This window comes from Hermetia illucens, chromosome 3, assembly GCF_905115235.1.
Source record: "Hermetia illucens chromosome 3, iHerIll2.2.curated.20191125, whole genome shotgun sequence".
Lineage (NCBI taxonomy): Eukaryota > Metazoa > Arthropoda > Insecta > Diptera > Stratiomyidae > Hermetia > Hermetia illucens.
The window spans coordinates 113,153,129-113,180,872 of record NC_051851.1 but is presented as its reverse complement, the minus strand read 5'-3'; the positions used below and the strand labels follow the sequence as shown (position 1 = coordinate 113,180,872).

Below are 27,744 nucleotides of genomic sequence, written 5' to 3'. Positions count from 1 at the left end.
CCGAGAAAAATGGGTGTGATAGACAGACAGACGGACGCACGGGCAGACAAATAGACAGACAGTCAGACAGTAAACCGATTTTAATAAGGCTTTGATTTACCCTTAAAAAGGGGAAGTATTAAGCTCCAAAACGGGGATTGCTGGCGACCAGACCACATTACACCAACTTATGATCTGTTATATTATATTATATTATCAATTTTCCCCATAACATCAAGTAGAAAAGATTTACACTCACCTCCCATTGTTCCTAATGTTGACTTTTTCATCAACATATGCTTCCTTTTCACGAACACCATCGCTCCAAAAGACAGCATCATCACCGTTAATATCAACCCAAGTAAGGCTAAGAACCATGGTTGGGTAAGAACATCATCCCTGTGCCCATGGTTCAATGGAAATCTGCAAAGTGCAAAGTAAATTACCTTCACAACTGTACAATGAATGACTAATCCTAATCAAATTTCGTTTTCCTTTTAGTATCCATCTCCACTTTAAAACATAAAATTTTCAAACTTACCGATGTGAAGTGAATTGATCCAATTTTTTCGTGATCGGATCCAGTCGTAAACTTGCTGGTGGGCTATATGGGCCATAACCGGCCACATTCGAAGCAGCCACACTAACCGTGTAAAGAACACCCTCTGTTAAATTAGCTAGCAAAAGATTAGGCGTTTCGGCATCTATCGTCACATTGGTAAGGATTCGTGAGAGATTTGTTCGACTTTCAACGCCACGGACAATGATGTGATATTTTAATAATTTGCCTGTAATTTGATACACATAGGTATATTATTGAGGAGTTTAATGGGAATGATTTCACTAGGTGATAATGAAAGGCAACACCATATTAACCGTTTAAAGATTTCAAAATTTTGAAGTGATGTTTTAACTAAAAAGTAACATCTCGCCAAAAATTTAAAGTACATTAAAAGTCACTCAGTCATGATATTTTATACAAAATCACCAATATGTTTGAAAGTGGCTACGCCCACCGATTTGGACATTTCCAATCTCAATTGCATTTCATTAAAAAAAAACGAAAAAATGCTGTGTGTGGTATAACTTACTAAAACTTTAATTCAAGACCACTTACCCTTATGTTCAGGCTCTTTCCATTTGAGGAATACAGCGGACGAGTTAAGCAATAGGGCTTCCATTTGAGTGGGTGCTGTTTTTGGAACTGAAATAAAGGAAATCACATTATTGTCTTTTAGAAAATTATTGAAAATTTCGACTATAATAAAAGATAACTGTGAACCGCCCGGACGCACTCTATGATTCCGAATGCTGGCTGGCTACTGGAGAGAATAAACCCCGCCTAACGGTAATCAAAATAGACACACTTTGATCACGTGAAAAGGGATGAGAACTTACATCCGAAGATTGGCATAAATATCCAAATCGATTGAAACGACTTAATGGCCGACGGAAACAGCGATGGCGTTTGATGGTGACCTATTGGCCCCACTCGGATTAAGTCCGATCTTGACTAGTCGACTAAGTTACAAAATGGAACTAATGCAAAAAACCCACGAGATAAAGTGAAGTAAATAAACCTGGGTAAGGCGACCGCAAAAAAACGATATTCATGGAAAGCTAACGTAGTTCGACTTACTGTAATCGAAGAACTCTGTCGTAGAAAGATTAAAAGCATATGCGGGAACATAGGTTGACACAATTAGTTTGTCCGCGGAATGGGAAAATAAAAGGCTACACGCCAGTGAAAGAAACATTGGGTGCGTTGTTTTTAGGCACTGTTGAAGGCTAAAGTTGTTCAAGTTGCTAGGACCGATAAAAATCACTAAGACAGGACTAAGACAGCGCATAGCGGAAGCAACCATTTCTCGAATAAGACTGTCTAGAAGAGGCGTGATTCCGATCAGGAGGTTAGGGGGCACACTGTAGAAAGCTGCTCGTATGGAAAGTAAATGACGATTTAAACAGCGTTAATTCCGGTGCAACCAGTTATTAGGAACGGAATCGAAAATGTGAGCTCATAGAGAAGATTGTGACTATACAACAGAGATGTCCCCACCCCATAGTCATATTTCGAAACTCCACTGGCCAGGTTTTGTAGGACAAGCTTCTATTCACAAGAAAAAGACCTGGGTCAATTCAATATAGAATACCCCCTATAATGATAAAGGGGTTTTAAGCAACGGATTATAGGTAAGTAAATCGCTTTTTTTAGAATAAAGAAAATCTAATTTATTTCTCTAGTTCCTTCTCACTTCCTAATGTCTATATAAATTTCAATTCTAAACCCATTCCTTTCCGACGTTGTTTTCATTTAGGACAAATAAATTCTGGAAGCACATTTCTCTCAGCATTCAATGAAAATAGAATCTACAATAAATAGAGACAAGCATCTTTCTATTAGGTGCCGAGCATTTTAAAATTCGTTCTCCCTCGAAACTACCTCTATGATTCTCAGAGCAGATGAATGTTGCATGGAAAGTTTGCTTTTCTACCCTTTCCTCTATTTTCCGTCTTTCGAGAGATTTGCTTTTCAACAAAACGCTGAATAGTATGTTTTTATTTGAACATGGTGAATGAAAACGGTATGTGTGCATGCCGCACAATTTGAAATGAAATAGCAGAAACATTTACGAGCAATTGGAAAAAGGATACTTAAGTTGAACTCCCTACCGCCAATTACATCTATACGACAAGTATGCAAGTAGAAGCAGACGAGGTATACATACATGTATGTATCATCCTCAGTTTCTTGAATGCTCAAGTTTTAAAGGGAGCCAACGCCAATTCACAACGCTAAGAGAGGGTGGTGGTGTTATGAACATACCACAGCATGATAAATAAAGTAGTTGGGAAGCATAAAAATAACAGGTTTCCAAATGCATGCAGGCGGAAAAGGACGTCATTCTAAACTGAATCACGAGAAACGAATCCCGATAGAATATGAAACTAGTCGGAAGCTGGACGCTCCAAGTGTAAGAGGTTCTGTGGTTCCTTATGTTAAAAACCAAAACCTATTTGCACAAATAATTTGATCTAGAAAATACTGTATCGATAACAGTCAATTTCTTATGCTTCACATATTATTAGCAAGTGTAAAGAAGTTCACCTAATAGAGATACAAACAAGCCGGAATACCGAAGCTTGGACGCTTCGGCCCATAAAGGTATCGTGTTTATCTTATGTAAGGAATTTTCTACGCACGTTTTTCTTTTTGTACTTAGCTAAAAATTCAAAATATTATTTTACATATTTGAAGATATACATACGTACATATTAAAACCATTTGTAAATATTAAAACGGACATTAAAAAGGTTCGACATACAACTGGTAGGATCAAGTCGTATCTACCAGCTAGAATCTCAGCTGGCTAGAGAAAAGGACCGAAAAACGGTATATATAAAATCGCTTGCTCAGATTGTCCGAAGGTGTATTCGGCAAACAAAAAGGCTGGTAGCCATTAGATTTAGGGAGCATACGAAGGAGGCAGAGTTGGCTGTCAAGTACCGCTGAAAACCCACAAAATCTATGGTGACTAAGAAATATGGTGGAATCCGGCCATAAAATAAGCACCGCCGATGTGAAAGTGCTAAAACAGGTGAGAAAAAATTAACTAGCTGGACGCATATGAAAGCTTATTCATTAGCAAACAGCCGATAGACACTAGATTTAATTCAGATCTAGGCAAATGCTATTCATCGTTATTTAAAAAACTTTCAAAAAACTAATTAAAAATCTCTTCTTCTTTCAGGATATACGAATAAGTCTTTAAAATATGATTAAAATTATGTCTTTGAAAAACTAATTTAGCCATATAATTAATTAGAATGGCATCCTAGATTTAGATTCGTATAAAAATAATAAATAATAATAAATAATAAATTAACATTAGCAAATAGGAAAAACAAGTTTTTTTTACTCCGATTTACTCCATGCGCAAAAGCATTCATACATATATGTATGTACATATATATATATATATATATGTAGGTAAGTTTAATACCACAGGTACCACATATTCTATGTATGATGTGTGCTCAAATGTCAATTCATTTCAGTTCAATTAATTCATACTAACGTATAACATTTGATTCTTCTAGGTTGAACTCAAAGTGAGTTTTTGAATAAATTTCTAAAATACGGTATGTCATTTTTAACTTTATTTGAGTTTGTATTTTGCGACCTGGGTTTCATATATATGCACCATTGTGATTTTTTCATATTTTTCCGTTGGCTGTTTCTGAGCAGGAGACACGTTTACACTTTTCACAGCATACATTTCAAGTTCTCACTTTCCTATAATATGTTTCATACAGTATCAGAAATCAATCTCGAAGAGTACTAAACGAGCCTTTTTCTTTGATACCCTGCATGACCATATTCTGTGAGAAAAATATTCACCCTTTCTTCTTTCGCATGTATGGGGCCCCTCTTTAAAGCCAACGCAAGAAGCTGCCACTCGTTGGATGTAGAGGAACTCACATCCAAGAGAAATAGTCGCTTTATGTTCTTATGTAATTTTGTAGCGCTATATAAATAAGGTATTTATGAATAATTGACGTCAGTTCCATCTGTAAGTTTACTTGTAATAGTTGAGGGTGAGAAATGTCTTCATCTATCCGAACGGCGACTTACACATATTTTTTTTTCAAACGCGTTTTTTTCAAAATGACCGACAGGCAGACAGAATATAAACTGATGATTAATAAGGTTTACACGAAACCTTAATAAAAAATAAACAATTGCTATATAGAATGCAGCTGTATACTCACCATCTTCCATAGTACGTGCAATTCGCAGATTTGATGGGTTCCCTTCAATAGACTTATAAAATGGCACAATGAAGAATTCATACTCGGTATACTCCATTAATCCACTTATGGTGCATGCTGATGCTCCTCCGCCGTTCAGTACTGTCAACATTTTATATTCTGGATTGCTTCGGTACAATTCCACAAATGATTCGGGGTTTGTAAATGCATAACTCGGATCAGAGTACTGATGGGCGTAGATATAAAATCCTTCCACGTATTTTCCGTTGATTATCTATGGAATATTTAAAAAAAAAATGAAGTAAGAAGTGTGCTGATTATGGTGGATTATTCCAGCAAGGATTGATGCAGACCTATGTGTGAATTAAAATGTTATCTTACCTGCCAAGATAATTTTACAGACCCAGGAGATGTGGAAGTGGCGTTTATAAGCTCGACTACGTCACCAGATAAAAGACTTGCACGGGCCTCGCTTAAATCCAATGCTAAATTGAAATCCCGCTTCAAAAAAAAAAAAAAACCAAATTGAAAAAATAAGTTGTCGCAAATCTATATCCCTGCGGATATCCGTTAAATTTCAACTACTAAATCAAAAGACATTCCCTACAAGAGAAATTCACATAACTTATTATCGTAACTTTTCAATTCGTGCAAACAAAAATCATGTCAAGAGCAGTTTAGCTAGAGAATATATACGACCGAACTGAAACCTACCATTCCAACTGAAACAGGCTCCGAAAGTGGACCGGGTAACGATATACCGTGTGAGTTTTCGGCACGTACAATAAAGAAATAATTGATTCCCGCCTTCAGATCCGTTTTGGTGAACGACGTGTTTGTTATACGTGTACCAACTGTGACCCAACCATCAGTATCGTTCCGTCCATACATCTCGACGATATATCCTAAAAGACTAGACGCTCCCAATTTATTGCTTCGTATCCATGAAATTGTCACACTATCATCGGTTTTCTCAACAATTTGGGGTTTTCCTATGAAAAGGAGAAAGCATCAGTGTACATTCTGTGTATTTTTTATGAATCAAAGGACTTTGTTCTCTTACATAAATTTGATCATAGTTTAGTGTTATTTACGGGTAAAACTAGTAAAATTCGGAACAGTTTTTTGAAGAAAAAAAATTTACCTGGGGGCCCAGGGTACGTGGATTCTTCCGTTCTATAAAACTTTATATTTGGATTTGTAGGAACTTCCAGTGTAAGATATCCACTTTTCGACGATCTTCCACGTAGACTGCCTGCCACGCAGGTATACTGTCCAGCATCAAGGTTTTTATTGAGATCAGTTATCGTTAAGGTTCCGTCCTCTGTGATGTTAATCCGGTCTGAATTTGACAGAGGAACCCCATACCGAAACCACGATATGTTTGCTGCTATATGACCCAATGTTTTGCAGGGTAACGTAACCATTGATTTTACTGGTAGCGTTTGGTTGACAGGTCCCATAGATATTACTGGTGGTGGTAGGTCATCTTCTTCGTCAACAGTTATTACAATGCGGGTGCTAACGCTCCCAACTTCATTGGTTGCGCTGCAAACAACCACCTTGCCTGCATCTTCGCGTTCTATTCTATTAATGCGTAAAATGATTGCATAATCCGATGATATTGTAACTTTAATTCTGCCGTCATCATAACTAGGAAATAATCGGGTTGTGTTCCCTTCAAACGAATAAAATGTTGTTGGATACTCGTAACCTTTTGCCTTACATTGCAATACCACTTCAGAGCCTAGTTTCACAATTTTTGATTTTGGTCGAATCACAAATGTAGGTGGAGCTGAAAATCAATCAAATTAAATTTCAAATCAAGTTTAGTTAAAAACTGCTTTAGACTTACCTTGGACTATCAATCGTCCTGTCGATGTCACAGAACCAACGGAATTTTCCGCTTCACAGCTGTAGTCTCCATAGTCTTCTAGCTTCAAGTTGTCTAATCTGAGACTGCGATCTTCAAGTATTTGTACTCGTCCTTGTTAAGAAGGAAAATGAAAAATAAAATAACTGCTTTATTGTCATTATTGACGAAAATGGGGTGTTACATCATAAAAATATTTTAATTATTTTTATATAAAAAGGATTTGTCCCCAAACACCTACTTTTTTGTCAAACGTACTGCCAATTCTCTGGAAGTAGTAACCCTATTCCACCTCTCCCTCCCCCCATTTAATATTTAATAAGCGATTCTTAGACAAGTTTCGTACAACCCGTCATTTTAAATTACGATCATTTAACGACGTTGATCAAACTAATATGAAGACCACGACGATATTGCGACTGTTGTTGGAGCTCTCAATTAGTGAGTTTTGAAATTATCCTCTAGATTGGTTAGAATTTGGCATGAAAAGAAGGCGAAATGTACAGATTCTAAGCAGCAGAATGTATTTAACCGATGCATACATATATATGTGCGCATCTAAATTGATGCAACGCATATTCACATATTTCCACTTTACTTCGAGCATAAAAGCATACATGTATATGTTATGTACGTAAATTAAAAACTGCTAGTAAACAGGTGCACACATGTCTATTATATTAGTTACTACCCGCAAAGCTTTATTAGCACATACATATACATACACATGTCTACCTCGCATAATTGATACTGATATGCAAATAACTAAAAAAAACCAACAAGAGAAGCTAAAACGTCGCCATGGACCCTGCCGTTCATATAAGCTCATTTTATGTGATGATGACGTCTTACACGTCTTAGGATGCCATAAATTTACCTGAAATGCAAAACTTTGAGCTTCTATAACTACGTTAATAGTAGCCGGATTGGTTGCAAACTTTTCAAAATTATGTCCGATATTATGGCCTGGGCCTAGGGATGAACTTAAGTAGGGTTTCCCGGTAAATTTCTAAAACATGGTAATATACTATTATTAACTTTATTTGTGCAAATATCGAAATGGAATGTATTTTGAGGCCTAGATTTCATATAGTTGCATCACTGTGATTTTTTCAGAATTTTCGGTTAGCTCGATTCTAAAAACAAGACCTGTTTGATTTTTTGGGGCACACATTTTGAGCCCCTCCCTCCCTCCCCTATATTTCACCCAATATCAGAAATAACGCCAGTTTCGGAAAGGACTTTGGGTGTCATTTTGTGTTTATTTTGAATTTGTCCTCATACAAACGAAAGGAGGTTGTACATTTTTTTCACAAAATATGGTCATGATGTGTATCAAACATAACCATATTTGGTGAAAAAAAATTTCCTTTCGTATGTATGGGGACAAACTCAAACAAATCGGAAACCGGAAGCTCGCCGTTTCAGGTATGAAAAGTTTTGTCGATCTTTTAAATGACAATATTTGTGAACACGATGCTCACACTTATATATAGCTGGTAATATAGAATATATCCGATATTCAATTTGAGGTAGTACCGGTATTTTATCTCTTAGGTAGTGGTAACTTGACGCGTGTCCTACAGGATACTGTAATCCTGTAGTGTGCCGTTACGGTCTTGAGGGAAGTGCTGTAACGAACTTCAAGGGATAATTAGATTGTCCCGACAACGATTATCATTAATTTGGGCTTCGATAACTTTGTCAACAATAGTAGGATTTCCCCCAAACGTTCCAGTTCGATGCCCCTCATCAAAATTTGTCAATTATAATAATAAACTATTATTACTTTTATTTTGACAGATATCGTAACGGAGAGTATTTTGAGGCCTACATACCACATCCATGAACCATCATAATGCTTTTCAGACTTTTCGGTTGGCTTGTTCCTGAGAACGGGTCCTTAAAGTAGTTGACCCATTTCGGACTCCCGAACTCTTACCATTTGCAACCAAATCTAAATCTAATATCTGTTTCGGAAAGTTACTAATCGAGATTTTTTATTTGATACTCCACATGACCATATTGTGGTGAAAAAATCGTTTACGTGTAAACTGTGCAGCAATGTAATGTGTCAATCGATTTTAATGATGGTTTTGTTTTCAGCACCCATGACGATTATGATTCGAACCCAGAGCAGCGAAATTGACAGGCTGACGCTTTGCCCTCTCAACCATTGTGCTTTGGATTGAATGACGATCCAAGAAGCTAAGGTAATTTGAACTTTGTAAATTCCATTCTCGGCACCAAGCTTATAATTAACCTAATACTTTTCATTATCTTTAAATTTTATGGAGAACCGTACTTACCTAGAGGCATATTTCCAGTGCTTCGTCTCCAAAGAACATCAGGAACTGGATCGCCACCCACTCTACATTGCAAAATTGCAAAACCTCCAACCACAGCTTTCTGGTCCCCTGGACCCCGAATGATAAATGGACGAACTGTAACGTATGAACACATAAGAATTAATTTTTTTCCAAAGATTATCCGAAATACTGAGTCAAAGGTCAAATTTCAAAGTTGGAGATTCTTACCACGGACTTTTAAAAATGCTATCGCCGACTCTCTCGTACCTGCCGCATTGTGAGCGACACATTGATATCGTCCGTCATCAGACTGTCGAACATCCTTAATTTCCAAATATGCCCCAGTCGTTAGCGAAATTCTTTTTGAAATGCTCAGATCCATTCTTTGACCGTTCTTACGCCAGGTAATCGTAGGCTCAGGATTACCACGTGGTGGGACACACTCCAGCAGAACTGTTTCACCCTGAGCCGTTTCAGTGTTCTGCGGATCTAGTCGAAAATCATCCCGTAAATCTGCAAGATTACAAGAGTAGAAAAAAGGACTTCATTAGAAGGGTGCATTCAAACGTGAAATTAGATGGCAACATTCAAGTATGTTTGGCTTAGAGAAAATTTCATGATTCTTGCCGTAGTCCAGGGAGAACATCGAAATGATATAAAATAAAATCCGCTCATTTCGTTTTATGACGTTATCCCAATGATCTAAAGAATCGTTTAATTCCAGCAAAATAGAACTTCATTCCACAGACATACATATTATGAAACTTCTGTTTCTTCTCATATAATCCCTTTGTTAACGTGCACCCATAAAAGTTGACCAACGACTCCATGAATCTGGCTTCATATCTGAAGTTCTTCCAAACTTTTCCCGCTTTCATGTTCCTCTCTCTCCTTTATATTTACTTCATAATGCAGGAAACTTCTCTGCTGTGAGTTACGTGGAAGGGATTCTTGGTTAATCCCTATATTATAGCTAATCCTCAATAATTGCAGGTCGAGGAGTTGGAATTTTAACGTGGAACAGAGAGCAAATGAAGAACACCGGAACTTGCAAACCGAGTCCAGTGAATGAATGAGAAAACTCAGGATAAGTAAGGATCTCTTTTCACGGGAGAATATTTTGCACATGCAGATATTATGATGGATAAACATCCCAAGTAATGTGAGTCAACTGTGCATGGTTTAAGCAAGGATGTAGAATTTTCATCAGGATATTCTTCGCGCAATTATAAAACTGAAACTTTTTAGTACGTTACGGAACTCTGAATGCACGGTTGCGGACTAATAGTGGGAGGCTCTCAGGTGATTTTTGCTATTAAACGTTCGAACCAAGTGAGTTCGCTTGTGGGGGCAGTTCATGCATATTCTAATTTATTGTCATTTTAGAATTTTTTTCATGCTTAAGAGCCGTCTAGATCGAACTTGATTATTTTATTTATACTTTTCTTAGAAAACTTTGGAAGCTTACATGTTACTTTTAGCGTAGCATTTCTACTTCTTGCCAATCCAAATTCGTTTTTAGCCTCACACCAATACACTCCAGAGTCACTTTCTCGCCTAGCGTGGATGACCTGGAAATAAAAATAATACACGTTAAATTTCACCAATACAATGTGTAGGCTATCCTAGAAAAAAAGCAATGGAAAATTAATTTTGAAAACCGGAGAACCATAGCGAAGAAAAGATGATATCACAAAAACCATATGAATTATTATTTCCGAGTTATCACAATCTCGGCAGATGCCGGATTTTACCTAATACTAGCACTAAGTGCCAAGCATTTAGGCTCGGACGATCCTACCTACTTAAAGACTAAAGGGGCACTGGTGATGGCGGCCGGTGGCAGGTCAGTGGGAGAATCCGTCGAGCACTCCCCGCAACATCGAGTACGTATGCAGAATGGTGTACTTCTGCATGGTTTGAACCAGACTGCGCGAAAGTCCCAGGACATCAAGGGAAGCCGTCAAGGATTTAGGTACAATACCTGTAGCTGACAATATTATGGGCACTACGACCACCAGCATGAGACGCCAAATTTCTTTGATTTCCCGAGCCAATGGCTCATAGTTCACCTTTTTCTCCACGTATTTCCGTTCAATGTTGCTATTATGGGGGATAGCAACATCAATAATATACGCGGAGCGACCCGTCTTGTCAACTAGCAGAACGTCAGGCTTGTTGTGTGCGGTATGGCGATCAGTCAGAACTTGCCGGTCCCAATATATGCTGTAAGCAGAACTATCAAGTACTGCTTGCGGCTCATATCGGTAAACCGGACATGTCCCCGTGATCAGCTCACGCTTGTATGCAAGGTTTTGATGGATAACCTTACATACAGCATTATGCCTGGTGATGTATTGCACCGGTGTCATAACAGTACAGCCAGAAATGAGATGGTCCAACGTCTCTAACGCCAAACGACACATTCTGCACTGGTCGTTCTCCACCCGTTCTTTCATGATGTGCTTTTTATAAGCTCGGGTGGCGACCACGCCATCCTGAATGGCACACATGAACCCCTCCGTCTCAGCAAAGAGCTCCCCAGCACACAGCCATCTGTTCTGGCTGCCAAAGACAATTCACGTGTTTACCGTGCATTGCCTTCGACTTCCATTCGTCGATCCGCTCTTGGTCCGACTTCACCCCACTCAGAGGATTGAAAGATCCTTCAAGTTAAGTGGAGTCAGCCCACAGTCTGCTTTACAGACAGCTGCATGCAAGGGACTCGCCAGGCAGGTTCATCCGCTCCACGGCAGACTTTGGGTGATGCATTCGGAATTTGGACATAGTTGTCCGTATCCGCCGCTGGACGTTTTCCAGATCGGTCTTCGTCCACGGCAATATTCCGAATGCATAAGCCAGTGAAGGGATAGTGAATACATTCAACGCGCTTATTTTATTCTTCCCCGAGAGATGCGATTTCAGTACCAGCTTTACACGTCGCAGGAATTCGGACAGCAGAGCTTCCTTCAGATCACCAACTCGAGCATGGGTTCCTTGCAGAATTCCTAGGTACTTGTAGAAGTCTGTCTCGGTCATAGCTTCGATGTGGAGGTCATTATTATTATTATTATTCTGTCAAGGGAAAGTTGCACCGCGTTCTTGAAGAACTATTGTACCCCTTTTACTGGTTATAGTGTACCTATTGATCATAGTATCTCAAGCAGGCCTATAACCGTTAGGAACTTTAGTATGTTCCCTACTTCCAGATCTTTCAGCTTTGCATCTGGTATTAAGTGTTCTCCCAGATGCCTCGACCAACTTTGCACAAGCCGGACACTGTCCCAGGACGTGTATAGAGGTTTCGTCCTTCTCCTCACAAAACCTGCAGGCAGTGTCCGTAGATATCCCTAACTTCCCTAGGTGATAGTTCAGCCGACAATGACCAGTGAGAATTCTCACTATGATTCGGAGGTTCTTTTTGGTGAGGTTTAAGCAATCCTTTGTTCGCATGGGTTTGTATCCCCCAATAAGCACCCTGGACTGCTCCATCCCTGATAGGCCCGCCCAGAATAGTTCCCTCCACCGTTCCTCTTCATTTCTTGTGTGTGTGTGTGTGCGTATGGTGGGGGAGAAGCTACAGCTTCTGAGCACTCAGGCCGTGTTGGCCCATTGTACTCGCCTCCCCCGTCTAACGGAATATTCCGGATTCGTTAACTCTTCATTTCTTAGATTCATAGCCATGAAACCGTTTCTGATTCCACAGAAGGGTTCTGGTAAAGGCGTCCCAGCTCCCTTCTTGATTATTTCGTCCGCTGCCTCGTTGCCTTCCAACCCAGCATGGCATGGAACCCAAAGTATCCAGACCTTGTTGGACCAGCCGAGTGTATTCAGTTTCTCAGGGCATTCCCATACCAGTTTAGACTTCACCTGGTTGAACCTAAGTGCCTTGATCGCTGCTTGGCTATCGGTAAGAATAGCTATGTTCTGCCCCCTGTAGTTCCTTTGCAGATTAAAGGAGGCACATTTGTCTATGGCTTATATTTCCGCCTGGAATATGCTAGTGTACCTGACCATTGACTCAAAGTACTTTTTCCTTGGACCAATGACACCGGCACCCGCTCCCTCTGCTATGAGGGATCCGTCAGTGTACCAAGTATTCAGTTGCTGGTTTAAGCCGGATATCGCAGCCACGCTCTCCCAGTTTGCCTTGTTACTTCAACGTGTTTCTAACTTCTTAACGAAGTGAAACCTCGTTGTCATGTTATCCCTTGGTATCAGTAATTCGGGACACCGCCTAGAAAAAATATCAATTTTCCTTCGATTTAGGCAGCTCGCCGCCTCATTCATACTACCGACCATCCTGAATATTGTTCTCCTTATGCATACGTGTCATATTTCTTTGTGAAATCAATAAAATTAGCCCACGAAGATGAAACAAGTCGGAAACTAGAAGCTAAGCGCTTCAGGTACGCGTAGTTTTGTAGTTTTTCCATTTCAGGTGAACAACATTCCAATTAGCTCAAAATTCATTTCCGAAACCCGTTTAAGGGCACTTTTCACAGTCAGCACTTTTTTTTTATTTACTGATTCGATAGAATATAACCACACATTTCAAGTCGAAAGTCACAATATTTTGTTTTCTCAATTTTTGTTTTTTGTGAAGACAAGTCAGGACATTTCATACAAGTCAGTACTAACAAGAAGACACAAAATAGCACATTTTTCGTATGAACTATATTTTGTTACACTCCGTTTTTCCGGATACTTTTTGAATTTGCTCGGTCATTTATTCTTCGATTTGGTTGATTCCCTCTTCGTTTTATTCTCTAGATCTGGGGGTTGGATCATCCACATGCGTACGGATTAAGTTACCCACCCAACGCAACCTCTGCTACTGGATTTTGTCCACAACCAGACGGCCGTAGTATCGCTCATAGATTTCGTCACTATGTAGGCTATGGAATCGTCCATCCTCATGTAGGGGCCAAAAATTCTTCACAGGATTCTTCTCTCGAATCCGGTCAAGAGTTCGCAATTTTTCTTGCTAACAACCCAAGTTTCCGAGGAATACATAAGGATTGGCAAGATCATTGTCTTATACAGTAAGAACTTTGACCCTATGGTGAGACGCTTCGAGCAAAACAGTTTTTGTAAGGTGAAATAGGCTCTGTTGGCTGCCAACAACTGTGCGCGAATTTCATTGTCATAGCTGTTATCGGTTGTGATTTTCGACTCTAGATAGGAGAAATTTTCAAAAAGTTGTAGTCTCTCTCGCGCCGCCTGCTTGATCTGAATGAAGGTAGACTGTACATCTCGGGTTGTTTTCCCCAATAATGTCAATATACTCAGCGTACGCCAGTAGTTGGGTGGACTTGGATGGTGCCTCTGGCATTTACGTCGGCATCGTGAATCACTCCCTCCAGGGCCAGGTTGAAGAACACGCACGATAGGGCATCCCCTTCTCTTAGATCGTTGTTGATGTCGAATAGTCTCGAGAGTGATCCTGCCGCTTTTATCTGGCCTTTCACATTGGTCAGGATCAGTCTACTCAGTCTTATTTATTTCGTGGGAATACCAAATTCTCTGGTCTGGCCGTGTACAGTTTTACCCTGGCTATGCTATCGTAGGCGGTTTTAAAGTCGATGAAATGTTGGTGAAACTGATGTCCATATCCCAACAGTTTTTCCATCGGTTGCCGCAGAGAGAAAATCTGATATGTTGCTGATTTGCCGGGAGTAAAGCCAATGATGTTCTGAGCGTATGGGGCTATCCGGCCTAGCAAGATAGCGGGGAATATTTTATAGATAGCACTCAGCAACGTAATACCTCTAGAATGGCTGCACTGCGTGATATCCCCCTTTTTATGTATGAAACAGATAATGCCCGGTTCTTCCGGGCTTCTTTCTTCCGTCTGTGAAGTTGCTTCTCCATTCGACGGAGTTCTTGGTAGGTCTCTGCGCGTTCTTTGAGGATGCAACATTACTCGATATACAGCATTCTTCTGCTCCATGGTTAGCTTATATTCATCGTCAAACCAGCCGTTTCGACATTTTCTGCGGCTGGGGCCAAGTATCTTTGTGGCCGTATCAATGATATCGTTCTTGAGGTGGTTGTGAAGATAATTTGTTGATGTTTCATTTCCAGGACATCTGTTTTTTCCCTTTTCCCCTTATAGGTGTTACGGAGGGCTGTGTTGTGAATGATTTCAGTATTCGCTCTAACCTGATTGTAGGAAGCGATTGTAGGTGGTGTTGTAATTCGAGCCAGGAACACTATGCCAGCGAGATACAGATCCAAATACAGGGGCGTCCATAGTTCCAACATTCCACCAAATTTTGAGTCATTCCTGAATAAATGCGTCAGGGTTTTGTTTTACAGAAAACTAAAAAACGACCAACAGAGACATCCTTTGAAGACCAAACATAATGTCTGAGACAAACCCTTATTCTAAACATAAATATTATTTTCTACCATATGGTGTGAATTTTTATAAATAGAAAATAATTAAAAAAGCTGGAAACTTCAGAGCAGTGGAATAAAAACACTAGCACGGAAGCCGGCAAGTAGGACCACATATTGTTGTCGACTATTCGGGGGAAAGATAACTGTAGGCAGTTGAGTGTTAGAAGTGAAGACACTCAAGTGGTGACACGCTCTTAAGTGGTTTCTAGCGAGGCTCTCTGCTCTTTGCCTTGATTCTGCCCACTCTTGAGGACTTCAGAGTGCCGGCAACGACGTGAAGGAACAACCATATATGGACGTATATTCGCATATAGCAAAGCAATTGTCTTGTGAATCTTTTTCTTTTTCAAAGCTATTGCTGTGATGTTATTCCACGTCCTTTTCCATTCCATGTCTATGTTTTTATTCATAATAAAACTTGGTGGTGACATCGAGGCGTCGTAGTTTCAACTCAACCGCTGCGCTTGTATGCATTTATCTTCACTGTTATATATGCTCCTAATATTAGAGGGTTTTTCCATTTTTCCTTAACAGAAGACATGGAAACGCCGTAGCAGAAAACGGCAAATCATAAAGCAATCCCATAAAGCGAAGAAGTGCGTGCTCTCTCAAAACGTTCTTGATAAATACTACACAACATCCTTAGAAAATTGATAGGATGCCACTTGAAATTACAGCTGGCGGGCGGGATCTCACGCACCCCTAATAAAGTGTATGTTTTAACACAAGAGGATCCCTTCCAGACTGCAATGGGCATCATAAAATTGTCTCGACGGTTTTACAGTCTCAATATTCTATTTTCAAATCTGTAGGAATGCGTGTAGAGAATATCGAGAAATAGATGTCTCCAAGAATATTACTATTTAAAATCAAGACATATATAAATATAGTATATATTAAAATTAAAGCTAGACGCTCCAAATGTTATACACTTATCTTTTTATTAAAAAAATTTCAAAATTTTGGGCTTTTTAGTCGTGATATTGAGAATTGTGTGTGAATTCACACAAATAAACTACAACTTTTCTTATGGCTAATACTATGACCTGTATTGTACCCCTAAGATGAATTTAAAAGGGGTTTCTCGTATATTGATGAAATGTATGTTGGGTTTAGTCACATTTTAACGTATATTTTTCTATTATTTGAACTCTCTCATCTAACGTTCATCCCATATCTTATCTCGAAAAAAATGAAGATCTCAGGTATGAAGCTTTAGCTTTATGTTTCTTTATGCAAGGAACATTTACTGCACGGCATTTCCACTTGAATATGCATTCAATTGTGCACTATTTTCAAGAACCATTACCGCAACTAATTTCTTCTGGAAACTACGCTAACAACCAGTTTCCGTTGGTATCTTGCTTCGAATTGAAGGTTATTTAAAGGCGGTGGGGAAAAGTATGGAAGGTATGGTATAAACTTTAGCTCTAAACATGAATGTAAATCTGTAAATTTACGTCGTAATCTGGTCGTCTAATTGAGACTTTTCATTTAATACCCCAAACGGGTACATTAGGCGATTTTCTTATAGCCCCGCCTTGCATGTATGGGCTCTCTCTTAAACTCAAGGCAAATTTATGCCACTGTATGCGTGGGTTTTCACAGTTTCCATATATCCACTACATTTCCTTTCAATTGGTGTAACCGTTTTGGGAAACAATGCGTGTGAGACACACACAGCCAGAAATCCTAGGGCGTCTACCTCAGTCGACGGGGTAGACTCAATACGGTGCTGGCATTGCTATCTTCGAGGGTTTCCGTGATGCCATTAAAGAAGTCGAGCGATTTAATGACCGATTATTTCGGCTGATCACACTATTTACTTTTCCATCGCATGTGCACCACAAATAGAAGAAGTGAGAAAGATGAAGAAAAGAGCTCACGCGATTACGAATATAAAAGAATCGTGGAAAATACAATTCACAAAGGGGTCTATGCAACCCTCGGGATCACCAGGGCAGGTAAGCGGTGCATACTTGGCTTTTGAGCAATAATGTCCAAATGAAGGTCGGTGAAAGAAACACCGCATCCACAAGTTTCTCGACGATAAAATGTTGGCCAATTGGAAAATTTATAAGAATGCCAACGGGAAAGCAAAGAAAGCGATCGCTGTTACCCTAGGAATTCCTCAACAAAGATCTTAACGATAAACTGGACACTCGCACACAAGATATTGAACATTTTGATTGTGTTTAATGGCAAGAACGGTTTTTTGGTAACCGACCGACGATGTGCGACGGATAGATAGCGAGAATCTTTCGAGGAGATTTCAACGAAAGAATTGGTCCATTCTCCACTTCCACAAGCACTGCCGGCGTTTCCATCTGACAGCGCCACTGACCTCTGGAAAGCGGACAGCTGGGACCCGACACTGTGACTCGAGGAATTCGTCAATCGGGTTCGTGAGGAAGGTAGAATACCACCTGACTGACAAGAAAGAAAAAGAAACGTTGTGCAGCAAAATGTTCAAATTACTGCCCAATCCGGTTGCTGTCCCTTACCATGGAGATTTTTGAACGCATTCTTGACAACCGTATTCGCGACATTGGTCAAATAATCGTGATTTGGGTCATCTGGTATGCTCTGCGACAAAACCTAATACCAGAAGAACCCGTGTGCTGGGCTCTACTATCATCCGAAAAGTAAAGTGCGAAGTGTGGCAGGCATATCAATAAAAACTTAAGACTCTCTGAAATTTTCAGGAATGTAAAGTCCGAATTTTGGGAAGAAATTTCAAGTTGTCTAAAAGTAATGGTTGATGCAATTACATACAAATAAATATAAAACAGTGCTAGGATGACAGACATTAGGCAACTGCGAATCTGTATTTATATGTAGCAATAAATAGGGTTGTCTTTATATACATACTTGCGTAAAAGCTGTTACTAACGTGATGCACGATGCTATATGCGCTCTTTAGACTCGCGCGAATTAAGGAACTGCTAAAACCTAAATAATCAACTATCGCATGGAACAGCAATGGTAACATACTCTCTCTAGAATATATGTACTTTCTGATAAGATAATTATTTTTACTAGAAAAACTAAACATTCATTCTAAAATTGGGTGAGTATGGCATCAAAAATCATTACTGGTTTCAATTACAAACCTTCAGAAAAAATAATCCACCAGAAGGCAACAATAACCGATGTGATCCTGGATCTATTCGCAGTTCTTCTCCGTCCTTATACCATTGTACAGTCGGAGTTGGATGACCCTCCGCCTTACAATTCAATGTAACAGGATCATTCCTTGGTACTATCACATCAAGCGGATGCTCTACTATTCGAGGATTTTCGTAGCCTGAAATTGAATAAAAATTTCCTGGTGTAAATTAAGATGGTTTTAATTCTTTTTAAAAATGGATCGTAGGTTATAAAATACAACAAATTAATAAGATATTCCGTCAGTGTCTCTTATGGCCATCATCCTCAAATCCTGCATAAAGCGTTGGTCATTAAATTGACGACATCGGGGACAATGGCTGGTTAACTGTCTGGCAGTTTAATGGAAAAGATGGCACTTTATGCCATATATATAGAGAAATATAGAACAGAATGAAACTGCAGATAAAGGCCTTGCGTTACCGCGTATAGAAAGCAACACGAAACGTATAGGGAAGTCGAGGCTCATGAAAAAATAGTAGTCATAGTTTTACGAGGCAGAAGCACTTAAATTCATTCGTTGTCATCGTAAACCATTAATCGCATTAAGGACTTTTGGAGGTCTTGATCTCATTACACACGAAAAAAGGTAATTCCTTTGCTTTTTACACTCCAAATGACGCCGTTAAAATTCGATTGAATTGTTATTTGAATTATGACTAGATTCTCTCCCGGGTAATTTTTCATATTTCCATTTTCAGTTCCCCCGATTCGGGTAAACGACTCTGTTCGCATGGAAAACATAAATTAATAGGGAATAATGTGTAATGGAATTTATATTGAGATTATGTTTTTATGTTAAGAGCAATTAAGGGACATGTCTGTTGTTGGGATCGTCGATGCTATTTTTAAGGAAATAAGTACAAGGTACATAGCATGAAATGAAGAGGATAGGAGAAGTTAAATGAAAACCGCAGATGTGAAAATAAAGACAATCATTTTTTCAGGAGGGTCTCCGGCCAGTTCAAAAGGTAAAAAAGACAGCAATATTAAACCAAGCAGAAACCAATGTTCTCTTGTTTAGATATAACACACTTTAAATTTTGGTGAATGGAATTGAAAATATCAATCTATTTCACCTGGAACGAAATCAATGCGACTCATACATTATTCACATGCGAAAGCATCAAGCGTCAGTTGAAATCATAATTAGTTACACTTTCCGTTTGTGAATAGTCCAGAATCAAAAAGTCAGTCATTCGTCACGAACCGGCCACACGACTTCTCCAGGCTATCATACATAGGTTTAAAAACATGCCTTCTTCGTGTAGATATCACTTTTATACTGTATTCCGCACGTGACTAGCTTTTAATTAGAATAAAATGTAGGGCGAAAAAGTGCTACTTTTCGCTCCCCATTCTGTCTTTTTTCCCGTTTACCCTTTTCTTGTTTTAATATATGTATATCATCAAACTCGTATACTTTAGCCGAGCATCGCATCAAACAACCCGTTCTACTGACTGAATAGTGGGGGAAGGTTATTTCTCAAGTACAGAAGGATTGTATGTGTGTAAGCACATGTACAATCTTATTTATGGGAAGGAGCCTGAGGTCATGGAGGGGAGTGCTTAACAAAGTTTCGTTCAACATTTCAGGCATTACCATAATTCCGCTCTAGGCGAAATTCCATTGGAAAAAGAGTAGACCACTTGAACGCATCATTGTTTCTCCTAAAGAAATGGTGCCCTTAGCCATATATTGAAGAAAACAAGAAAAACAACAACGTATTATAAGCACTCCATGTACCGAACTCCTTATCACAAACCTATTGGCATTCGCCGTTAATGAAAATAAATGAAGACTAACATTTTCATATGGCCGCAGGGTTGCATACAATAATGAAATTACAGGATTTTTACGGATTAGGATACGAAAAATGTCACGTGAACCTGCTCCCAGTTGATTGAACATTTGTCCAATGCAAGAATAACAATCTGTAAAATTCCGCGCGTATTACATATCTGTAAGGCTATAGCGGAGTGAGCAACTTGCGTATCGAACGCACGCAATTGCGAACCGCGTTGCCCATGACCTCGACAAACAATTTTTGATAGTGAAAATTGTTTTTCGACGTCAGTGTAGAAACAGAATCAGAGAAAATTAATGAAGCGTCTTCCAGTTTTATGTACTTATCCAATTTATAGCTTAATATTTATATAATCAATAATTTTCTTAACATATCATCCGCATGTTTATAATAATAATATTCATTGCGTGTGAGTTTACAGTTAAGTGAACTAAGCAAGACGCAAACCCCTAAACATCTATACAGCTTGCTCGGAACTGATAGCAGCCTGCCGCTTCAATTAAACATCTGCTTATTTTTTACAACGCATAGTATAGTCTATTTCAATGTGACAAGGATTGTGATCTCCTAATGAATGTGAAAACCATCTCATAAAGAATATGCTTCAAGGGAAAGTTGTCGCTTGTGAAATTTTGATATTTAATAGACATACAGACCTCCAAAGTTGAATGCAGTACATCCAAATAGGTGCCGTCCTTGATGGCGTTGCAGATCAATACTGGCAACATTTTCGACCCAGGTTAACTTCCTGGCGATTTCAGATCCCTTTCAAGGTCTTCAGGATTGCTACTTCAGAGTTCAAATGTGTGCAGCATCCCTGTTCCATTAGCAGAGTTTAAAAGTAAATAGATTTTCACTGATAGGATGATCTCAAGAATATAACAGCATTTGCGACAGATTTCATATTTCATTCCTAAAAAAAGCGCGGTTAGCTGATGACGTTTGTATATTCTTTGCATCCAACACTCAGTTACAATTGGTTTTTGTTGATTGCGGGCTGCATTTACCGTTTCGCCTAATTTTAGCAACTCATAAAACAACTCCGCCATGCTATTAACATAGTATGCTGGTCCCAAGCCCAGGTAAAGGAGGAGGGTTTGAGGCAACGTACTCTGTACTATCCTCAGTAAAACAAAAATAAAATGCTGAGATCAGGGAAAGAGATAAATAGAGTATAGTTGGAGTTATTCTACTATGCTAAATCCTACCTGATCTCTCTTGGTGACAGGCCCCGCGACAGGTCGACCAAGAAAATGCATAGAATGTCGTTACAAACATGATGATCGGATTAAGTCACAGGCCTCGGAGAAATGCTAGGGCGTCCACCTCAGTCGACGCGGCAGGACGGGCCCCGGTCCTGTCGAGAAATGGGCAAGGGTTCTTGACGCATGGACGGCGTCAGGACGTAAGCAAGTTAGTCCGCACACAACGAACAAAACAAATACGTGTCTGCACGCTAAATGTTGGTACCCTAACTGGAAAGACCGAGGAACTCGCAAGAGCCCTTCGGAAAAGGTGCATTGACATCTGCGCTCTGCAAGAAACCCGATGGTCTGGTTCCAAAAGCTGCGACATTGAACGCGAACGCGGTAAAAATGGCTACAAACTTCTCTATTTTGGTAACCCACACACTCAATATGGTGTTGGCATTGCCATGTCAGAGGGTTTCCGTGATGCCATTAAAGAAGTCGAACGATTTGATGATCGGCTGATGAAGCTCACCATTATATCAGCTGATCGCACTATTCACTTCTTCACCGCGTATGCACCACAGACAGGCCGACCTGATGCCGAGAAAGATGCCTTCTGGCAACTTCTCGATGAAAAGACTTGTCACGTGCCTGCTGACGATTACATAATCATTGCCGGCGACCTTAATGGTCATGTGGGTGAAAAGGCAGACGGTAACAGGTGCCATGGGGGAAAGGGGTTCGGAGCGCGCAACGAAGGTGGCGAGCGTATAATCGATTTTGCGGACACCCATGACCTTGTACTTATGAATACATGGTTCATCAAACGATTGTCTCATCTTCCCACATTTTATAGTGGGAACAATAAAACGCAAATCGACTATATTCTCATAAGACGTCAACATTTTACCACTGTCACTGATTGCAAAGTCGTTCCCTATGAGACCATCGCACCTCAACATCGGCCGTTGATTGCTGTCCTGCGAATTAAACCACCGATAAAACGGCGTGAGGAACGCACTGGCCCGCCGCGCATTAAATGGTGGCGATTTGGTGAGAAGAACGAAGAAACGGTCTCACTCATACGATTGCCAACCATTACGAATGTGGAAGAATCATGGAACCAAATGAAAGACACGATCCACAAAGCGGCCTCTGCAACCCTCGGGGTCACCAAGCCGGGTAAGCGGTACATCAACCGAGATACTTGGCTTTGGAATGATGATGTTGAAATGAAGGTCCGTGAAAAGAAACGCCTCTACCACAAATTTCTCGACGATAAAACGCCTGCTAATTGGCAAATTTATAAGAATGCCAACCGGGAAGCAAAGAAAGCGGTCGCTGTCACCCGAGCGAACCATTTCAAAAATCTTTACGATAAACTGGACACTCGGGATGGCGAGAGAGATCTGTACCGACTTGCTAAAAGCCGTGATGAACGCACACAGGATATCGAACACTTCTGTTGTGTTAATGACAAGAACGGTACTTTGCTTACTGATCGTCGAGCCGCGACGGATAGATGGCGAGAATACTTCGAGCAGATTTCAACTGAAGAATTTGCTCATCCTCCACTTCCACAATCATTGCCGACATTTGGAGCAGTTCCACCAGTCAGCGCAACTGAAGTCGAGGAGGCAATAAAACAAATGAAATCGGAGAAAGCAACAGGACCTGACGACATCGCATCTGAGCTCTGGAAAGCAAAGAGCTGGGACCCAACACCGTGACTCAGTGAATTCTTTAACCGGGTTATTCAGGAAGGAAGAACACCATCTGACTGGCAAGAAAGTACCACTGTTCCAATATGGAAAAAGAAAGGTAGTCCAGCAGAATGTTCAAATTACCGTCCGATCCGGTTACTTTCCCATACCAGGAAGATTTTTGAACGCATTATTGACAACCGTATTCGCGAAATCGATGAAATAACCGTGAATCAAGCCGGATTTGTCAAGAACTGCGGAACTACTGAGGCAATACACGGTGCGCGGTTACTCATGGAGAAACACCGTGAGAAGCATCGCCCTCTTTACATTTCCTTTCTGGATCTAGAGAAAGCGTTTGACCGTGTACCACACGAACTCATCTGGTATGCTTTACGACAACACTTCGTGCCAGAAGAACTCGTGCGCTGGGTTCAATTGCTCTACCACGATCCGAAAAGTAAAGTTCGAAGTATGGCGGGTGTATCAAAACCGCTTCGTGTCTCTGTTGGAGTTCATCAAGGAAGTGCCCTTTCACTACTCCTCTTTGTCCTTGTTATGGACACCGTCACACGGGATATCCAACGTCCAGCGCCCTACACACTGCTTTAAGCAGATGATGTTTTCCTAGCATCTGATAGCAAAAATGATCTCGAGCAACTTGTTCAAAAATGGAATGATCGCCTCATGCAACACTGTCTCAGATTGAATTTAAACAAAACTGAATTTTTGACGACCGATCCCCATGAAACAGACACAATCACTGTCAGCGGCAGTGATCTGCCCAGAACTGACCGATTTAAATACCTCGGGTCAACGTTATCAGCCAATAGAGAGCTGCGTTATGAAATTGCTTCACGCATTAACGCAACCTGGATGAAGTGGCGTTTCGCAACTGGTGTCCTTTGTGATCGACGTATCAACGAACGTCTCAAATCTAAAATTTACCGCAATGTTGTCCGTCCAGTCGCTCTCTATGGTTCTGAGTGTTGGCCGACCATAAAAGACAATGCACGGCGTCTTGCGGTAATGGAGACGAAGATGCTACGTTGGACTAGTGGCGTCACACGTTTAGATCACATCCGAAATGAGGATATCCGCGATCGTTATGGGGTTGCACCGATCGTGGAAAAGTTGCGAGAGAGGCGTCTTCGATGGTATGGTCACGCAATTCGTGCAAACGAGAATTCACTTGCAAAGATTAGTCTGAACATCGAAGTCGATGGTAAACGACCAAAAGGCAGACCTAAGCAACGGTGGCTTGATACGCTGGATGGGGGTTTGAAAGCCTCGAGATTGCACCCAGATCAGGCATTCGATAGAGCCAAATGGCGAAGCCGATCACGACGAGCCGACCCCGCTTGTGAACGGGACAAAGGCTGAAGAAAAAGAAGATAAAACAACAAACAAAATCTTATCAAAACCCGTTTACTATGTCTGCCGCACGCAGTTTTCTCAAAAATGGCTGCACCTATTGGCTAGAAGATGGGAAGGAACTGCGAAGTTGGTCGTATGCAATTAGTAACATCGTTCTATGCGAAAGGAGCTTGTATATATTTTTTTCAGCGAATTTGGAAATGTGGAATACCGAAATTTTTGAAAAGTGGCTACAGGTCTCCTTAAGTTCACCCTAGATTCATGAAATTTTGCAGTGGTTCTAATAAAGGGCATGACACTGCCAAGTTTAGTGGAAACCGTACTATTACTAGCAACAGTCATAATGGGTCAAAGCCGTCGTTTTTATCTAAATTTGTTGCAATTTAAGGACTCTTACGGACTTGCTGTTAGCCTTGGCTACATCATCGCCATGTCCAAAATGCTTACTTTAACAGTAAGCAGGTTATTTTATCTGTACTACATCGATCAGTGCTACACATGGCACTTGAACCGCTATATCTTACCGCAAAGTATGAAATCAAACGAAATCAATTGAAAGCCCAGCTTTCTAGCTTCCCGCGATGTTTGTTTACTTTGTGGTAACTAAATACACCTAATTCTTTTTTACACGGATTTCATTTAGCACAAGTTAAAAAGTAAACATTTTTCTCTTTTTACACACATTGTTTTGCTTAACCACGATTTGAAATATTCTAAGAATTCTTTTATAAATATTTGTATGTTTTATGGATGTCTTTTAATATCGTATTATTGTATTACCAGAACCAACCTACTACTTTTCCATTTAGCTAATATCTTTTTTTAAAAGTTTTTTTTACACGATTTTAATGGGAATGTATCTATTGTGTAAAAAGAGATTTAGGTGGATGTGAAAACTCAAAATGAATTAGTTTCACACAAGTCCGGAATGTACGGATTTGGAAAAATTGAATATCATAATAAATACAGCAAATGAAATTTAAATGACGTTCGATAAATTGGTACTTGCAAGAATCAAATATCGTGGGAGGGACTTTTATAATTGAAATTCTATCATATAAATAGACTCAGCTTTAGAACTTTTGAATATGTATTGGATTGTTTATCAGAAATGCTTGCCAAGAGTTTTATTCCCTCCATTTTTATTGCTTCCAAATATATCAACTACTCTTATACTACAGCTCTTCCCATTGCTACTGTTTCTTATATACTACTGTCCTTATATACTGTCGTTGTCCGTGCATATTAAAATCAAAAAGCTTTTGACCGCGCGCCTAGACGTGAAGCCGGTTAACCGCAAGTGCGTATGAGCCCTTAGACTTTGAATGTCAGTATCAAACTAAAGTACTGCTAGGCTAGATACAAATGGGACAAATACCCACCAAAATATTCTAATATAAAAAATATTTAAAACTTTTTATACCTGAACCTACTTGTTTTGTCTGAATATTTCATTTCGTTCCTAATGTTGGGTGGTTGATTTGTTTCCATTTTTCCGCTTCCGACAACAGTTTGATGGGAAAGGCTTAATTTGCAAGTGTTCTCCATTCTGTTTTCTACAATTCGTATAGTACTCATTTTCCTTCTTGAGTCTTTTTGGTGACGCGTAAACGTTAACATGGATCTTTATCCAAAAAAACTTGCAATTCGGTCTATTCGAACTTTTTTGTTCTCTGTTTGTCTTTATCGGTTATTTAAAAAAATTATTTTTTTCAAACAAGTATTTACTTAACTACGGCTACATAGCCGTGAATTTACACTGATATCATTTGCGTTGAACCAGAAATGAAAAAATGTTATCAACTTCTACGCAAAGTCTACTTGGCGATACCAAAATACCCTGATTGTATTTCCCAGCCAGACAATCGGCACAGACAGTATTGACAGTTCAACCTGAATTTACAACTGCATCTATTAATGAAATCGACTTGTAGATTTTCTCCCCGTGAAAACTCGTGTTGCTAAAAGAATTCAATTTGCAGCAGTTGTACATATTTATACATGTATACATATACAAAACTATGTATATACATATGTATATCAACTACACATGCTAAAGAACTTGTACTTGTACTTTCCTAAACGAGGATTTTTCCTTCAAAAACCAAAACCGTATCTTCAGTAAATTAGTCGTAAAGCATCAGAAGTCTCAAAAGGATTCTAAAACGATGACCGTACGGGCGAACCCGAAAAGGGTAGCAAGCATTGAATTGGCCCCTAAATGGATTCTCTTGTAGCAACAATTCTGAACGCGCCACAAGAACAACCGTCCAAATAGATTCCAAATTAGATAATTCTCTGAGGATTGTGTAGATATTGCCTCTTGAGAGAGCGGATGTTTTTCTGTTCAGCTATCAGAAAACAGACATACTAGATATGTTGGAGGTCTTTCCACAACAACTACGACAATATGGCAAACAAGAATTTCATTTAACTGATGACAAGTGGAGTTATGTCGTCATATAATTTATATGCTAGCCGTGGGAGGACTCACATTAGGGACAACCAAAAACAGATATTGTGAGGATTCGCAAGAAAGATATGATTTGTGTCTACATTTGCGCCCACATGCAAACAACTCTGGTAGAAGGCGATATTATAGTCCAAATTTTGCAAGAATGTATTAAAGAATAATGCAGAGTTCGCATAAAACCGTACATTTATTTACATATGCACTTAATTCCGCCTACAGAAGCTAGTTTTTTTTTAAAAAAAACAGCATAATTGGTATTTGAGTAGGCAAGAACCAATTGCTGTAAATGGTTTCTTGTTAGGCAATGTCTAAAAAATATAAATTATGTCCCGACTCAAGTTGTGTGTTCTCTAACATGCAGTGTCCTCTCATGCGATTAAAACGTTGTCCTGCGCTGAAGCTCCCGAACCAAATACTGCTGTCATAGCTGCAACAAAAAATGATTGAAACCATTTTGGCGTGAAATCAATCATCACAAGGATCGAAATTTCATTATCCTCCCCTGGTTTACTATTCTTTGTGATGAAACAGTGCAACGATCAGGGTATCAGGGTTGTTGGGCTTTCAGGGTTGGTCTGTGTCTGTCTTGTTCATCTATCTTTCTTAACAGTACATGTATATTCCCCTAAATAAAATGCTAACAGTTCTTCGACGGTCCATGCATAGTCATGCCAAGATAGCAATCA

At 39.7% G+C, this 27,744-nt stretch overlaps 1 protein-coding gene across 2 annotated transcripts in view; it reads right to left on the bottom strand.

The window, feature by feature from the left end:
• The window catches only part of LOC119652955 (roundabout homolog 2), a 63,411-nt gene that overhangs the window by 9,317 nt on the left and 26,350 nt on the right, over nucleotides 1-27,744 (bottom strand). For both annotated transcript variants that reach the window (XM_038057350.1, XM_038057351.1), the window contains 12 exons: nucleotides 18,453-18,646; nucleotides 10,403-10,505; nucleotides 9,163-9,447; nucleotides 8,935-9,069; nucleotides 6,608-6,739; nucleotides 5,897-6,547; nucleotides 5,467-5,744; nucleotides 5,134-5,253; nucleotides 4,753-5,026; nucleotides 1,097-1,183; nucleotides 521-767; nucleotides 239-402 (listed from right to left, as the gene is read on the bottom strand). In XM_038057350.1, the coding sequence (XP_037913278.1) occupies nucleotides 239-402; nucleotides 521-767; nucleotides 1,097-1,183; nucleotides 4,753-5,026; nucleotides 5,134-5,253; nucleotides 5,467-5,744; nucleotides 5,897-6,547; nucleotides 6,608-6,739; nucleotides 8,935-9,069; nucleotides 9,163-9,447; nucleotides 10,403-10,505; nucleotides 18,453-18,646 (2,670 nt within the window). The remainder of the gene's footprint in view (nucleotides 1-238; nucleotides 403-520; nucleotides 768-1,096; nucleotides 1,184-4,752; nucleotides 5,027-5,133; nucleotides 5,254-5,466; nucleotides 5,745-5,896; nucleotides 6,548-6,607; nucleotides 6,740-8,934; nucleotides 9,070-9,162; nucleotides 9,448-10,402; nucleotides 10,506-18,452; nucleotides 18,647-27,744) is intronic.